Source organism: Hemicordylus capensis, chromosome 17, assembly GCF_027244095.1.
Source record: "Hemicordylus capensis ecotype Gifberg chromosome 17, rHemCap1.1.pri, whole genome shotgun sequence".
Lineage (NCBI taxonomy): Eukaryota > Metazoa > Chordata > Lepidosauria > Squamata > Cordylidae > Hemicordylus > Hemicordylus capensis.
Genome location: NC_069673.1, coordinates 14,339,702 through 14,356,321, shown reverse-complemented (window position 1 = coordinate 14,356,321; position 16,620 = coordinate 14,339,702). Strand labels below are relative to the sequence as shown.

The following is a 16,620-nucleotide window of genomic DNA, read 5'->3' as shown; positions in this document are numbered from 1 at the left end:
CTTCCAGGGCTCAGGGAATCCACTAGTCTACTAGTCTGTGACAAATGAGGAATGATGCCAGACAAGTGAAAAAAGTCCTGAGTAGTAATGTACCAACATAGCTCGAGGAAATAACTGATGAGTAAAAGATTTTGTCTGGCTGGTGAACTGAGCCAACATTTCTTGGTTCCTTCCATCCCCTGAACCATCTGTGCAACCAGGAGACTTGGAGACCAGCAGCTGGTTGGGTTCATGGCCGAAGCTACACTCAAAGAGAGGCTTCCTAATTTGGCCCTATGGTCATGGCAGCATATCAGTCCATCTTAACTTCACTGCCCTCACACAGCCAAGCAGATTGGCTGGTTTCCACTTAGGACTGGGCCAAAGGTTTGATTAGAACTTCCGGACAAATTTTGCATGGGGACTGGAGACGAAAGAGGGGACAGAAGTTCCTCACTTATTTTGCATCTTCGGGAAGGTGTAATTTTCAGGGCAAAAGGGTAAAATGCAGGAGTGGAGAATTGGTCTTGCAGTAGCGGATGTGAACAGTCCCTTTGCTCAGCTGTCCCTTTGCATAGCATAGTCCCTTTGCTATGCTGGTTTGCATTTAGACAGGTGACCATATGTGAGCACTCTAAGATATCCCCTTTAGGGGATGGGGCCGTAGCTCAGTGGAAGAGCATCTGCTTTGCATGCAGAAGGGCCCAGGTTCAATCCCTGGCAGCATCTCCAGATAAGGCTGAGGAGTGACTCCTGCCTGAAAGCCACTGTCATTTAGCATAGGTAGTACTGGGCTAGAGGGACCAAAGCTCTGATTCAGGATAGGGCAGCTTCATCTACTCACTGGTACTTGCCAAATCAGGGATGTGGGGCTTATTTGCACTTCTAGAAAAATCTGAACTGCTGGTTTAGCACTCTGGACAGCTCCCTGGTGCACTGGAATGGGAGCAACAATTCTGGTGCCATGAAGACAGGGGTGGACAAACCTGACCCTCCCAGCGGTTGTTGAACTACAACTCCCATCATCCCCAGCCACAACTGGGAGCTGATGATCAAAAATTGGGAGCATGCAGAGCCCAAGAAACTGAGTAGGACGCTTGTCCTACCCAGTTAACAATGGTCAGAACAAGCTTTCTATCTGTGGGTCTGTTGTATTGCTTTTAAATTGTCTTAAGGTTTTAGTTCTTGTTTTAATTTGTTTTATGTTGTAAACTGCCCAGAGACATAAGTTCGGGATGATGTACAAATATAAATAAATTAAATTAAATATTACAACCTTTCTTTCTACAAACTCCTGCTATGAATATTTATATACCACTTTTCAACAAAAAGTTCCCAAAGTGGTTTACACAGAGAAATAAAAATAAATAAATGAAGATGGCTCCCTGCCCCCAAAGGGCTCGCCATCTAAAAAAGAAACGTTAGGATAGACCCCAGCAACAGCCACTGGAGGGATGCTGTGCTGGAGACAGAGAAGGTCAGTTGCTCTCCCCCTGCTTAATAAAGAGAATTGTCACTTTCCAAAGGTGCCTCTTTGCTCAGTTAGCAGGGTTAACATCTTCCATCACCTCGCCGTTGATCTTCCCCCACTGGCTTTGGCTGACCTCCTCACTTACACTCCCAACTGATCTCGCTGCGTCTTTGGAACAGATCCCCCAGAGTTGAGCCTTTGGGCGGACAGAGCATTCTTGACAAATCTGCAGAAGATGCAGCAAAGGCCCCCGCTGTCTCTTTTGCTCGGAAGCAACAGTGTCCCAGTCTTGATGGTGTCCTTACCTGGAACTCCGCTGTCTGTTCCAGACCGTGACCAGCAGGCGCTTCTGCTCATCCTCCTCTTGCAAAGGGCTGGAAGACAAAACAGGAGGATGCAATGTGGACCTCCGTCATCAGGCAGCCTTGCGGGTAAGATGGACCTGTGCTCCAAATCCTCTTCCCTTAAGCCCTCCTCACATCTGACTGCACCTGGCAGGGATCTGAAGCTGGACACCGTTCTCTCGTTTACACCCATTAGAAAGGCTGGTCAGATCAGCTCTGTTTCCACCACCACCCCACTCCCACTCTCACAACCCTGTATATCTGTGTCCTCAAAAGACTGGCTCAAGAGGCAAGAATACTTGAAGTCAGGCAGGCAGGATGCAAAGCAGACAGACCAAACGGCAATGGATGCATGCCGTAAAGAGAGAATACACGCCAGCTCAAGCACCCCAAATTCAGGATCTCAATCCCAACCAAAACAGCTCCATCGTCAAAGAGCAACACCCTGTTCCCCTTCTCACCCCCCTATGGACATGCAAAGGCATGCTAGAACTTTCCAAAATCCTTTTACCTGCTTTGATGCTCCCCTGCGTCAAGGACAGCTCAGAAGCTAGGAAAAGAAGACGCATATTCCCCTGGCTTTGTACAGAAGCTACCCATTTTTTAAAAAACTCCACGGGTGGGGAGGAGGGCAGAAGCCTGGCTCTCATGCTGCCTGTGCGCTGACAGCCAAATGAGCCTGCTCTGTGCTTAGGTTCAGGGCACGGGGGCTGCAAGAAACAGCAGAATAGCGCCTGTCACTCCTCATTTCTCCGCAAGAGCTCACCATGCGTAAGGCATGTTACGAGACATAATAGCAGGCAAGGGAAGAGAGGGGTGAGGCTGAGCGGAAATGTCTCTGGCTGGAATCCTTGGGCTGGTTTCTGTGAAGTCCAGCCTGGCTTGGGACATTAGGTGGCGGAGCTGAGAAGGGGACACCTGATCCTTCCACCCTCCCAACCCCTACCCTGTACTCACAAGAGAAAGTGCGCATGGAAGACAGGGTTTTTACTGTCTGGCACCACCTTGGTCCTCTGCCTGAACTTCTGGCCTCTGTCCGGCACGACGGACACCTTCATTTGGAGAGAAAAAGAAGCCACACATTAACCTTCTTTTGGCTAGAGCAGATTCCTGACGAGCCCCGCATCTTTGAACAAAACCATCAGGGAGGGGAAGCTGTTTGGATTTCAACCCATGCATAGAAGCACAGTATTGCTTTCTGGCTGCCCATTCAAACTCTGCACCAGAATTGAGGGGAGTGCAGACGACCAGCTGGGTGGTATGTTTCCAAACTAACTTACATCCGCTGCCAGACTCCCCAGAGGCAGATCCAGGAGCAACAACTGATCCCTGCATCAGGAAGAAGCCCATCAACCGATGGCAGAGAAAAGTGTCACTTACAACACCCCCTCAGGAGCTGTTGACTCTCCTAGGGCAGGGTCGTACCTGACCGGGCATCTTCTGGAGAGCTCACTTGTGCCACTCCAGAGCATGAGCAAGCGTAGCCATCACAGCCCCAGAGAAGCAGCCGACACGCTTGTGCAGTCCTTGGCATCAGGTGCCTCCTCAAAGGAGCAGCCCGGAGACTGCATCAGTTCCCTGCATCCCACAGCTGCTCAACACTGCCTTTTGCTTCCTTCCTCAAGACTTACAGGCACCGCTGGTAAACCAAGAAAAGGTTTTTTGCGGGTGTGTGTATATATATATAAAAATCAATGGCCACAGACAATGCAGTCAGCAGCCTGGTTCGGAGGAGGGCCAGAGAAGAGGAGAGAAGAGAAGAGCCCTCCACAAAGGCAATGCTCGAATCATAAAGGGTGCAGCAAAGGAGACCTGCCTCCTTAATGTTGTGGTCCCCCACCCTCTTCATAGGTTATGGAGAGCCATGATTTGGCTAAATCTGATGAGGGTCAGCAGGTAGAACGTTTTTGGTTTATTAATTACAGATTTAATAAATGCCACCTCCTTAATTTGAGAGCCACACAAGGGGGTGATAATTGCCAATTAGTTTTCTGCAGCCAGGTCTAGATAGGCACCAGCTAGACGGGTGCACAAGTCAAATTTTCAGGGGGCCAGAAACAACCATGAAGATGTAGGGGGGCCCAAAATCAATTTTCAGTGCATTGATTATTGCTTAAAGATAAATATTAAAGCAATTACTAGCTAGTTGTGTGCTTCCCTCCCTCCATGGGCCCACAATTTTAACCAAGGATAGTGGACAGAAAATAAGCCCTGTCCTTGTTCAGTCAGTGGGCACCTTTCCAGCCCCACACAAATGCCAAATCTTTGGGATCCTGCTGTTGGGGGCTACCTGGGCCATCAAAAATGCCCCCGTGGGCCGGATCTGACCCCCGGGTCTTATGTTGTACAGGGCTGAGCGAGAGGAAAGAGCTCAAAGAAAAGCTCTTGACCCAGCAGCAAAGGCTGGCTGCGAGTGGGAAAGTGGGGGCCCCAAGCAGCCTGGTGAGCATTTTGCCTCTGGTGTTGGGAATTCAGCCCTGGCATGGCACCCCCTCTGCTCCTGGAGTGATGGAGGGGGTTCTTAGGACAGGAGCCTTGCAGAGGGATGTTGGTCCCCAGAGCCCCAAGGCCCCCTAGATCCCATAGCGTCGTCTCAGTTCCTGGGGTTCCTGACTGCTCAGTGTCTGTTGGGTCTCGGGGCTTCCATCAGCTGGGGCATCATCACCCTCCTCCTCTGAGTCAGGATCCAGGTAGGTCCTGACACCAGCCCACAGCACAAGCACCATTTTTGGAGAGCAACAGGCGCACCTTGACAAAGGAGTCACAGATCCGGTAGCTCTTCCCCATCAGGCCTTTGGCTTCCATGACTGGGAGGTGGGAAGAAACAAAGAAGAAACGGCGGCATTTCAATCAGACCTGGAGACAGTGCTGCGCTCCCTCATGGGGAGCCAAAGGGGGAAGGTTAACCGAAAGCTGACTTAGCAGTTGCTGCCTGCTTCTCTCTCTCTCTTTCCTCACCACCACCACCCCTGCCCCAACCGCTGGCACAGCTTCCTGCCTTCTCTCACTCGCCCAGCTCTGTGCTCACTCCATTCTCTGCAAATCCAGAACCCACTGACTCAGCACAATTCCCTGGATCCTTGCCTGCTTGTGTGCACGGTCTCTCCCCCAGACCCAACCACCTCCACCACCAATGCACACAGTTCTCTGGCACAGACCTAAAGTTATAGGCATACCCCATGGATTCTACAAACAAACAAAAACCCCAGAACACCACAGACTTCACAGCTGTAAAATGAGGATACTGCACTCAAAAGGACAAGCCCAGCTTGCTGCTTTTTATTAAACTGTATGTACAGTGGAAAAAACCAAAATTCTTTGCCCCCAGCTTCTGCTGATGTCTCAGCCTCAGTGTTCCACACCTGGGAAATGGGTTGCCTTCAGCAGCAACTCAAGGCCTCTGTGCACAGGAGGCAATGTGTCAAATGCTGGCCTCCCGTGAATGCACCCTCCTTCCCTTTTTTAAAAGCAGGGAGCAGAAAGACACCTTGCGGGTGCCCAGGGCAATAGCTTCACCGGGTTTCATCGAAGAGCCACCCCTGGTTGCCTCTGAGCAAGTCTTGGAGAAGTAATTGTGTGGAATCAAGGTAGGAAGAAAAGCTGGGTAGGCTTTCTATTAATCTATGGAATTCTCTGCCATAGACGTGGTGGTGGTCACTAGCTTGGATGGCTTTAAAAGGGGCTTGGACAAATTCATGGAGGAGAGGTCTACCAATGGCTACTAGCCTGGTGGCTATAGGCCACCTCCAGCCTCAGAGGCAAGATGCCTCTACATACCAGTTGCAAGGGAGTAACAGCAGGAGAGAGGGCATGCCCTCACCTCTTGCCTGTGGGCTTCCCAGAGGCATCTGGTGGGCCACTGTGGGCAACAGGAGTCTGGACTAGAGAGGCTTCCTTGGGCATGATCCAGCAGGGCTGTCCTTATGTTCTTAGGACCTCACTGTCTTACCCAGTTTTCATTCCCAACGTGGGATCAAAGTGGGAGGAAAAGCTGTTCTACCCCAGCTGTTTCTTCTACCTTGATTTCACACAGTCACTACTCCCTCCTCCTGCCTAGTTGTTTGCTCGCATACAATCAGAAATTGGGAGCACGCACAGCTCCCAAGCCTGGATAGAACCCTTGTCCTGCTCCGTTTCCAGTGGTGTGGATGACCTCAGAATATTTCACAACTGGCTGCACCAACTGAGCCAGATTTTGCACCTGCCTTCCCAGACCAGTCTCTTCCACTGAAGCCTGATGGGTGGACCTCGGGGCTCTAGTCAAAAGCAAAGTTGATCCTGCAAGCCAGAAGTCTGCCCGACAGCCTGTGTTGAGATTGTTCTAAGGCCAGATTTTCTTAGAACAGGCTGCTTTGGGGGTTGTGGGGTGCAATTTAATCCTGTACAGATTAAAGAGTGGGACTTCAAATCTTGCTGAGAATCTTCACCCCTTTTACTGAAATCGGAAACCGTGCCCCTTCTCAGCAGTGGCTCACTGCTTGATTACCAGTAGCTGAGCAAGAAATCTGAAGCAGAGCAGGAGAGAGGGGTGTGCGTACGTTTTGTGTGTGCGTGCATGTGTGTGTGTGTGTGTGTGTGTGTGTGTGTAATATTTGCCATTAGTAAAAGCCTACTAAAAATACCCATGCTTGAGTACGTTTGGTTGGAGGCAGAAACAATCCCGCATCCAGATGCCAAATTGCATTCTGTGCGCCCCACTCTCCTCGGCTGGCAGTGACGGGCTCTGTGCCTGAGGCCCAGAAGCACCAACAAGCTAAATATCAGAGGCTGCATCCTGATCTTAGTCCCGGCCCTGAGCTGCAGTGCCGCCAGAGCACAGGAGGGGCTGGGATTTCTCTCGGGAGCCTGGGAAGCAGAATCTGGCCCCATCCAGCTCCGGACCACACCATGGAAGCAGCGAGAACATTCTGCTGCAGAGAGCATTTCGTTCGGAGCAAGCAAGGCTTGGCTCCACCATCTCAAATAATGGCTGTTTCTCCCACCCTGCAAGCAAAGCAAGCAGCAGTGTGATGCGGTGTTGGGTATCTATTTGTTGTTTATTCAATGTTTTTTGCTGTTTATTAACAACAGTAATTGTTGTTTATGTGTGCTTTTTTAAACCCCCCAGTCTTCCAATTGGAGGCTGGTGCAAAATGGTGGTTCAGAGGATGGAGCCTTATGCAACAAAACTGCCGAGGGCACAGTCGATTCCCCACTGCACCCAAGGAGCCATACACTCCATCTCTGATTGCTTTTTTAAAAGACCCTCAAGACACACCTGTTTTCCAAGGCTTTTAATTAAAATTAATTTTAAACGGTTTAATCATTTTTATTCTGTGGAATTGTTTTGTTTTTATTTTGTTTTCTATTTGTTGTATTTTGGATTGTGTACACCGCCTAGAGATACACATATCAGGCAGTATAGAAAAATCATCAATCAATCAATCAATTAATCAATAAAGATGGACTGGCACAACTTGCATTTACAAGCACACATCTCCCCCTATGGTGGAGATCTCCTTTTCTGTTGGGATTCCAAGAGAAAATTCTCAAACTGGCCAGCAGAGCTGCACAAAGAGCTAGTCAAAGACAACTGCCCAGGGATTTTTTTGTGTACAGGGCAGTAGAGAAATGTACTAAATAAAAGGATAAATAAAATAATAATAATAAAACCAATTCTTGTTCCCATTTCATAGGTGAGGAACACTCAGGCTGAGAAAAAGGTGATTAGCACAAGACCAGCTGTCACAGAGATAGATGGATATATTTTGGTCTGCACTCTTAAGTGTAAAGTCCCATTTCACAGCTAAGGAACACTGAGGCTCAGAGATCCACAAGTTGCCCATGGGTCAGGCAAGGAAGCATGCAGAGAGGACTGCAGCCTTATCAACATGGTTAGACAACTGGGAGAGAGAAATCCTTGGTGAGCTACTGCAGAGCGATGCATATTGGATGCTGCCTTCGGCTGAGTCACATCCTTGGTCCTTCTAGCTCAGGATCACCTGCAGTTCTCCAGGGTTTCTTTCCCAGCCCTAGAGAGACCTTTTGTGAGCTTTCTCCATGTTCATTCCCCTAGCTTCTCTCCAGACTGTGGTGAGCTACCAAGAGCAGACTTGAGTTGAGCTCTTAATTTCTAATGAATGATCAATACAATTAATTCTCTCAATCAATTGCTAAAGGCAGAGTCCGAGGGCCTCACTTCAGGGCTAACATTTGAAGGAATGGTCTGTGCTCGCCACTGAAAAATAGCATAGGAACTTAGGAAGCTGCCTTATTCTGAGTCAGACCCTGGGTCCACCCAGCTCAGTGTTGTCTACAGAGACTGGCAGCAGCTCTCCCAGGCTTCAGGCAGGAGTCTCCCCTAGCCCTACTTGGAGATGCTGCCAGGGATTGAACTTGGGACCTTCTGCATGAAAAGCATGTGCTCGGCCACTAAACTGTAGGCCTTTCTTCACATATGAAGTTGCTCAGTATTGTCTACCATGACTGGTGAGGCTTAGGCGAAGCGAGGCTGAAGATGAGGCTGAAGACAAGGCTGAGGCTGAGGCTAATGCGAGGCTGAAGATGAGGCTGAGGCCAAGGCTAAGGCTAAGGCTGAGGCGAGGCTGAAGCTGAGGCTAAGGCAGAGCTGAGGCTGAGGTGAAGTGGAAGAAAAGCTGAAGCGAGGCTGAGGCTGAGGAGAAGCTGGAGCTAAGGTGAAGTGAATCTGAGGTGAGGCTGAAGCAAAGCTGAGGTCAAGGCCAAGGAGAGGCTGAGGCTGAAGCAAGCGGATGGGACAGAGCCCTTTCTGGAGCCCAGAATTCTCCTCCCGTGAGCAGTCTTGAGGACAGGGCAGCCATAACACTAGCATATCCCTGGCATTTCGGAGAGAGGTCCTCTCCTGCAACCTTCTCTGCTGCCCCACTGCCTTAGGACGCACAAATAAGCCTTCCATTTCTTTTGCCCTCAACCAGCTACTTACCATGCAGTGCAAGGCCTCCGCCTTGCATGTTGATGGAGAGCTTCAGCTGTCCTAGGAGAGAGAAGACAGACACTGTCAGGCAGCGTAGCTCAGCAAGGAGAGAATTCAGACCTAGCAGACTGGGCTTTGGGAACCACATCTTTGGAAAAGAATCCCTGCATGGCTTTAGTTCCCCAGCTGTAACATTCAGAATATTTATATACCGCTTTTCAGTGGGAAGAATAAGAACGTCTATTGGCCCCATCTGTAACATGGGAACAAAAAAGGCTAATATAGAGAGGCTTAGGCCACTATGAGTCCACACTCTGGTTGCAAAATTGGGTTCCCACCACAAACCCCGATTCCAGCACAAGGACTCACACACGCCTCACCTATTTTCTCCTGAACTCAGACACAAGCCAAGGGCTCTTCAGCACTGGACTGTCTTTAACCAGTCCAGTCCATTGAACCAGTCCTGCAGTTCAATGACAGAGCAGCAGCTTTGCATGCAGAAGGCTCCTGGGTTCAGTTCCAGGCATCTGGGGATAGCAAAAGTTCCCTGCCTGAAACCCTGGAGAGCTTCTGCCTGCCAGTATAGGCAACACTAAGCTAGATGGACCAAGGCTCTGACTCAGCGGAAGACACCTACCTATGTCCCCATAAATCACCTTCGTCCACAAAACTGGGTCTAAAATGGGGCAGAGACATAGCTCAGATTTGCAGGCTGAAGGTCTCAGAGCCTTCGGCATCCCTTGGCAGCATCTCCAGGTAGAACTGAGGAAAACCCTGGTCTGAAACCCTGATGAACGGCTGCCAGTCAGTGCAGGCAATGCTGAGCTAGATGGACCGAGGGTCTGACTCAGCAGAAGGCAGTTTCAGGTGTTTACATCCCTTGCTCAGAGACAATCCAAAAACATTCTTCCTACAATGTGCATCAATGCAGTGTTTGTGTGTGTGTGTGTGTGTTTTCCGATTAAAATACTGCTTGCAGAATGGAAATGGGAGCCTGTAGTTTGGTTTTAACCCCAGACAAAGCCTGGGCTGCTCTGATCCGTAGCTTGCTCTCAGATTTCGCAAACGGCAGTCAGTCAGAGGGGTTTGGCAGGCCACACAATCTGTGATCCGGGGTGATCTCTGTATGATCAGGGGTGTAGCTATGATTGAGCAGATGGGTTCAAAGAATCCAGGGGCCCAGGGGCCCCCAGCTCCACTCCTCCTATTTTCTCCATGATCTCCCTCACTCCGTGGGGCCGCCAAGAAGAGGGGCAAACTCGGGCCCCCTTCCCCCTAGCTACGCCCCTGTGTATGATAACACCCACCCTGTCTCCAGCAGAAGCAGTTGCAGATTAAGCCTGCAGCGCATGCAGGGTGCCCCCTGGTGGGCAACAGAGGGCAAGGCAGTTCATGCTACTGGAAGGCTCCCAGGACAGAATCTCTTATTATCAGGGACTTTCCCCCACTGGTGTGTTTCCCAGACTATGGGAAACGCCTATATCGGGCAGCAGCGATATAGAAAGGTGCTGAAAGGCATCATCTCACACTGCGTGGGAGGAGGCAATGGTAAACCCCTTCTGTATTCTACCAAAGACAATCACAGGGCTCTGTGGTCACCCAGACTCGACATTGACTCGACGGCACGCTTTACCTTTACACACAGCAGGCTTTATCATTAGTTTACTAGGAGGCTTTAATGAGAACGCGACATTGTCCCAAAAACCCGACGCAAATAGTTGATTTTTTTTAACCCTGGATATAAACCAGGCTACATTCATGCACAGCGAATAACCCAAATTGTGTGTGAACTGCTCCCCAATAATTCACAGGGACTTTGGAGTAAATCTGGCCAATATGTGAACACACCGTCTCCATTCTGGAGGAGATGTGAGTTAAAGGGCTTTAAACGCCCCATGTGAAAAACTTCCAGGGAGAGCAACAGAAACGAGATTAGTAGCCAAGAAAATAAAAAAGATAAGAGCAGCATTGCCTAGCAGGTGGAAAAGGAAGATGATGAGGAGAAGAAACTAGCGAGGTGTGAAGGGAAACCCCTGAACTGTCCATTGCTTTGATGATTTGCTGTTTTTAGTGACTTTAAGAAGAGAGCCTTGTTGGCTGAAGAAGGAAGCAAAGATTTTTAAAATCAAATAAGCAGAACTTCTGGCTGTCGCCACAACTTGTGACAGTGGGTTTCACAAGCTAAATTCTGCATTGTGTGAAGGAGGACTTTCTTTGGTCTGTTCCGAACCTATTGCATCCCTGCAACACACACAAAAGGTGAATGTCCACCAAACTCAGAAGAAGCAACCATGTGCTCTCTCTAATCTGGGGGATAGAAAGCCTGGTGAATCACGGTTTCTGGATCATCAGCAGAAAAACATTTAGCAAGTCTTTCAAAGGTGAGAGTCCAAACCTTGGGTACAAATCCTAGAAGAGAGTCACTATACTGGACCTGAACCCAGAGGCGCACGTAGGTAATTTTGGAGCCTGGACCTAAAGGCCTTTGGAGCCCACTCCCTGCAAGTTAAGCATCATTCCCCTACACACACCATGACACACACAGTATTTTTCAGACAAATGTAAGAATATATTTAAAAAGGAATATGTATGCAATATGCATTAGCAGAAACATTTCAACATGCAACTTAACATATTCCCATCCCACATATTTCTTTCCCCACTCCTCCTCCTCCCATCTCTAAAGCACCAAGTGCAGGTCACAATCACTCAGCTGCCCAGCACAGCGGCACAGGGACCACACCACCCAGGACAAACTAAAGAGGATTTTGGGGTCCCCAGGTGGTGTGGAGGCCCTGGACTTTGGCCCTGAAGTCCAGGGGTAAGAGTGCCTCTGCCTAAACCAGTCAGTCTCCTCCAAAGCCACTGCCAGCTCACAGCCCCTATGAACCTGGCTTTCAGAAACTTCACCAAAGAAAATAAGTGGTGCATTTTGCTGTCTTCTGAGTTCAGAAGCCGTGGGAATGAGACCTTCACTCCCCAGCAGGCACTGAACAATAGCCCTGTTGTGAAAGCAGAATGGCAGACCCAGACAAGCAAGATGCAGAGTCTGGTCTATCGACCAACAACAGGCCAGACTGGAAGAATTTGTCTGGCAGAAGAATTTCTCCCCCAGAAAACAGCGCTGACAGGGCAGAAGAGCTGGCAGGGAGATTTCAGAAGCATGCAAGGTCCTCCCAGCGGGGAGCTGAACTGTTAAGCATTTGGGTTCAGGCTCGTCAGTGTTTTTTAACTCTCCAGTTCCATTCCAGTCCAAGCACTAACTTTAAAAAGCATTTCGGTAACCAGTTCAGAGACTTTGGATGGGTTTAGATATATTTCCCTTGCTAACTGGGCAAAGAGGCACCTTTTCCAGTAGTGGTTCTCTTGTGTTTAGCAAAGGAAGAACAACTGTTCCTATTCAGTCTCAGCAAAGTGTCACAGGGTTGCCCTTGTCTTCCTTCCTTCCTTAAGATTGAGACCTTTGGGGACAGGGAGGGATCCTCCTCCTCCTCTTCCTTCTCCTCCTCTTTTCTATGTAAACCGCTTTGAGAACTTTTTTTGTTGAAAAGCAGTATAATAACTATTATTATTATTATTGCATGCAAAGTGTAGAACTTGTTTTGCTCCAACTATCCCTCTTGGCTGCAAAGAGTTCCTCTGGACCGGTCCCTGATCCTAATAAGTCACTGATTCTGTGTTGACAGTGTTTTTATCTGCTGGCTGTGCCTTATGTAAACGTTGACAGTGTGGCCTGCTGGAAGAGCTAGCATTCTTCAGGGATCAGTCCCCTCCAGCTGTTGTCTCTGAATGAATTGATAAGTGCATCTTGTATGTACGAGCATCTTCTATGCACGTGGTCACTAAATGCCTGACGAGAACTTGCAGGACAATGATCTATTTCCAGTAGGTCTCTAACCAAAGAGACACTCGTCCTGCTGGTTTTTAAAGCAGTGGGGGTTATTCTAACCACACAGGGCCATTTTAAACATTTATAAAGAGACAAAGGCACACAGAATCCCAATCATTATTTGCGATGATCCTACATGAAAACTGCTGGATGCACGTGTGCTAAGAAGCCACCACCAGCTGTGGTTTCTCAGCATGCATTTTGGGCACAGAGGAAGATATTGCTTCTTCCCCTAAGAACAGCCCTGCTGGATCAGGCCCAAGGCCTATCTAGTCTGGTACCCTATGCTGGTCTTGGATCGTAATTTGATTGATCGATCGATTGATTGATAGATAGTCCGGTAACCTGCTTCCCCACAGTGGCCCACCAGATGCCCCTGGGAAGCCCACAGGCAAGAGGTGAGGGCATGCCCTCTCTCCTGCTGTTGCTCCCCTGCAAATGGTATTTAGTAGTGTCTTGCCTCTGAGTCTGGAGGTGGCCCACAGCCAATGACAGACCTGACCTTCATCAACCCAGAGAAGGATCCATCCTTGCACCTCAAGGAATGCACAAGGAGTTGGGTGTTGTTACTAGTTCCTCCTGCACAGTTTCACACAATCCGTTGCTCCACCACTGCAGGGCCTGTAACCAACCCCCTTCCCACCCCACCCCACCCCACCCCGTGCTTGTAACTGGGTGGGGGTGAGCCACAGAGACACCAATCCTCACAAGAATGAATTACTCTAGGCAACCAGCCCTGCAGCCATAGCAACGGCCCCCTCCCTCTCCCCAGCGGCGGACTCACCAAATGCCGTCAGATAAAAGGAAGGCTCCAAACGGTTGGCCGGCTGGGCACAGAGGGAGATTCTGTGCATAGTTCTGCACGCCATGCACCCCTCGACTCCCTGATTTGCGGCAAAAGGAAGGCACCGGGCCAGTTTTTCCGGCCACGTAAGTCACTAAACTGATCCTGGCCGCTTCCATGAAGCCAAGTTTCATCCACAGCAGCTGTCTTATAACTGCCACTGTTTGAACAGGACAAAAGGCACCCGACGCCCATTGGTGGATTTGAAAGTTGATCTGCACCTGACTGCACTGGCAAGCAAACCCTTGGCCTCTGAGGCAGCGGCGTACACCACGGCTTCCGACTCAAGAGCTGCAGAACGTCCCTGGAGGACACAGCACCCCCTTCATGTACTTCGTGGTCTGCTCAAATGCCTGTTCTCTCGGTCTGAGATCAGATCTAACCATTTCGCTTTCTGAAGTTTTGAGAGTTAAATCATTTGGGCACTATTATTGACTAGAAACAGGCACATTTGGGGGCTAAGGCTGCATCGTTCAACTGATTTATCTGATTAATTGATTTTTAAAAATACACTCGCAAGCACCAAAAAAGTGTGCCTGATGATCCAAAGCTTTTATAAGTACTTGTCTTAATTTTTTAAAGGCATTTTAGAAGAGGTTTCCCCACTCTTTGCTCATCCAGTAGCGAATGCCTCTTCTGCAGTGATGCCTGCCATGACCTGTATGTGCAGAAGGCAAACAGCATTGTAGGAGAGGCATTCCCCCTTGACCTCATCCAGCAGGGAATGCCTCTTCTGCAATGGTGAGACAACCAATGCCACCCTAAAAGAGGAATTCCCTCCCTCCCCTCTCCCTTGCCACTGCAGTGATCCACCACCACCTACCCTTGCCTTTGACACACGCATGGCTGATCTTCCTCCGTCGTCGCCGCAGCAACTCTGATTGCTTCCTTGGCATAGTCTGAACGCTGGAGTTGTCTCCCTTGAAAGGCTGCCTAGGCACCTTATCCTTGGCACAGATGCTGAGCTCCATCCTGCAAGGAAGACAGAACCCTGGGTAGAAGCTAGCTAGCTGGAAAACAACGGCTGTTTCTCCTGCCTAGCTTTTGCAGTCCGGAAAGCACGGCACGTACATAAACTAACTTTAGTTTAATTTATTTGAAATGGATACCAGTATAGTAATATTGAAGATCATTATCCCCACTGTCTGGATTCTATACCTGGCTTTTAACTGTGTCAATGCAACAAACCATTTATGGAAAATAATTGTCATGTTTATGCACATATATCCTGCTCTTTCCCAATGTTATGTATATAAGGTGTCTAACAACAATAAACCTTTCCTTTCCTTTCCAGCATGCCTCTGTGTGTATCCTAGAAACTCCCTAAGGTAGGATTACTCACTCTGACTAGAACTATTGCTGGAGGGTCCCCCCCTTCACCCCACCCCCCACTCCGCCCCACCCAATATCACACCATTAAAAACTCCAGTTTTGCTTCCAGTAGTGGCTTGGTGATTTTGGCCAATTCCTGGAAACTCCAGGCCAGTCCTAGAGGATTGGCAACCTAGACTAATGCCATTCTTTCGATTCCCTCCGCCGCCCGGGAATCAAATATTTTGATTTTGTGCAAAATATTTTTCTCATACTAGGATTGCCAACTGACCAGGAAAAACAGTCTGGCATGCTTCTGTGCCTTCAATGGCAGCTTGACTTGCAGCACACAGCAGGCAGTGCTCTTCACAGCACGGAGAGAAGCACAGTCGGGGTCTTCAGAACAAGCAGTTGATAAAGGCATCCTTACAGTGGCAGTTGGCAACGTCTGCATGCGTGTATAATAAATTAAATATTTCCCTGCTAACACACACCTGTTGAGGAGGATGGAGCAGAGAGGCATACAATCTTGCAGAAAGGTGCTGGGATCAAAAGGCAAGGCTGCCTCAGGGCAGGTTAATCAATCCCAGGCTTGGAATTGCCTTTCAAAACTCCTTTAATGTCTAACCTGTCCTTAGTTCTCTGGTTTTAAAGAAAAAGACATGATTTCTAAGAGAGGACGAGGGCAAGGCTCCAAGCTCTCTTCTTAGACAGGCTAGTTCACTGGTTCATACATTTATACTCCACCTTTTAAAAATGTTTGGCTTATTAGTATTTTTAGAAACCGCAAACATGGTTTGATATGTATTTTTTAAAAAAAAAAACAATTCTTTACTTCAAAGTGCAGCCTCAAGCTATGTAACTTTTCAGTTCAAATCATCTGCCAGATGAGATTGTGGCTTGTGAGTCCATCATGATAACTTTGTAATTGGTTCCCTGTGTGGAAAACAGATCTGTATGTTTTTCATTTCATGGGTGAAATGAAGAATTTCCAGCATTTTATGCCTCCTTCGCACCTGGCCAGGTTCATCATTTGATAACTGCAGCATCAAGGGAGGGTTGCAGAGAGGAATGACTCATTTTAAGCTTTAACATCATTGGAGGAGTTTCCATAACATCATTCGGTTGTTTATGCTTGGTGCCTTTAATCTATCTGAATGTCTTGAATGTAGCTGGACAGGCGGGATATGCATGTTTTAAATTAGTAAATAATATATCTACCAACGTTGCCTCCTACTGCACACTTTTCGATGGAAATCAGTGCATGCATTCAATGAGTGCAGTATAAGCAACCAAGCTGTGATAAATCCAGGGATGTCCATCATGTGTGAAGTACAGTTTCTTTAGAATGTTGCAGACTGCATGGACAAGGTCTTGCAGGCACAGGCTAAAGGTGACATTCTGGATAAGTCCCTAGCAGAAGAAGAACTTGAACCCAATTCCTAGAGGTCAAGTCTAGCTTTGCTGAATGACATCCCTTCTCCAACTCCATCCAACCTTCTTGTCTTCCTGCCTAGACCGCCCCTTTGACCTGCACAAATTGTCTTGAAATCATTTCAAAACAGCCACGCTTAAGGTCTTCTTCTCCCCACACGCCACCCATCCCCAACAAAACAGAAAAGTCCGTAGTAAGACAACCTGAACCTACTTGCAAACCAGGCCAGGGAATATCCAGCGGGAGAACTGACTGCTCTCAAGGCAACAGACAAACAGAGGAAGCAGCCAGCAAGCTGTTTCCACTGGGGCTGTCTGCTAAGGATGGAAGCCGGTGGGGAGCCAGGGAGGGAGAAGAGGAGGATTAACTTCAAGGGGGAGGAGCCCACTGAAAAGGGTCTCGTTGCCAAGAAAACC

The 16,620-nt window shown here is 48.7% G+C and overlaps 1 protein-coding gene across 5 annotated transcripts in view; it reads right to left on the bottom strand.

Annotated features, from left to right (window-relative positions):
* The window catches only part of RGS3 (regulator of G protein signaling 3), a 92,308-nt gene that overhangs the window by 73,219 nt on the left and 2,469 nt on the right, over nt 1–16,620 (bottom strand). For 3 of the 5 annotated variants that reach the window (XR_008312784.1, XM_053282255.1, XM_053282254.1), the window contains exons 3-7: nt 14,282–14,430; nt 8,735–8,785; nt 4,543–4,601; nt 2,752–2,846; nt 1,756–1,824 (exon numbers count right to left, since the gene is read on the bottom strand). Coding sequence is in view for 3 of the 5 variants with exons in the window: in XM_053282255.1 (XP_053138230.1) it covers nt 1,756–1,824; nt 2,752–2,846; nt 4,543–4,601; nt 8,735–8,785; nt 14,282–14,429 (422 nt within the window). In the remaining 2 variants the exon portion in view is untranslated. Of the gene's footprint in view, nt 1–1,755; nt 1,825–2,305; nt 2,345–2,751; nt 2,847–4,542; nt 4,602–8,734; nt 8,786–14,281; nt 14,431–16,620 lie in introns of those variants that run through there. The other 2 variants (XM_053282256.1, XM_053282257.1) reach the window with 2 other exon arrangements.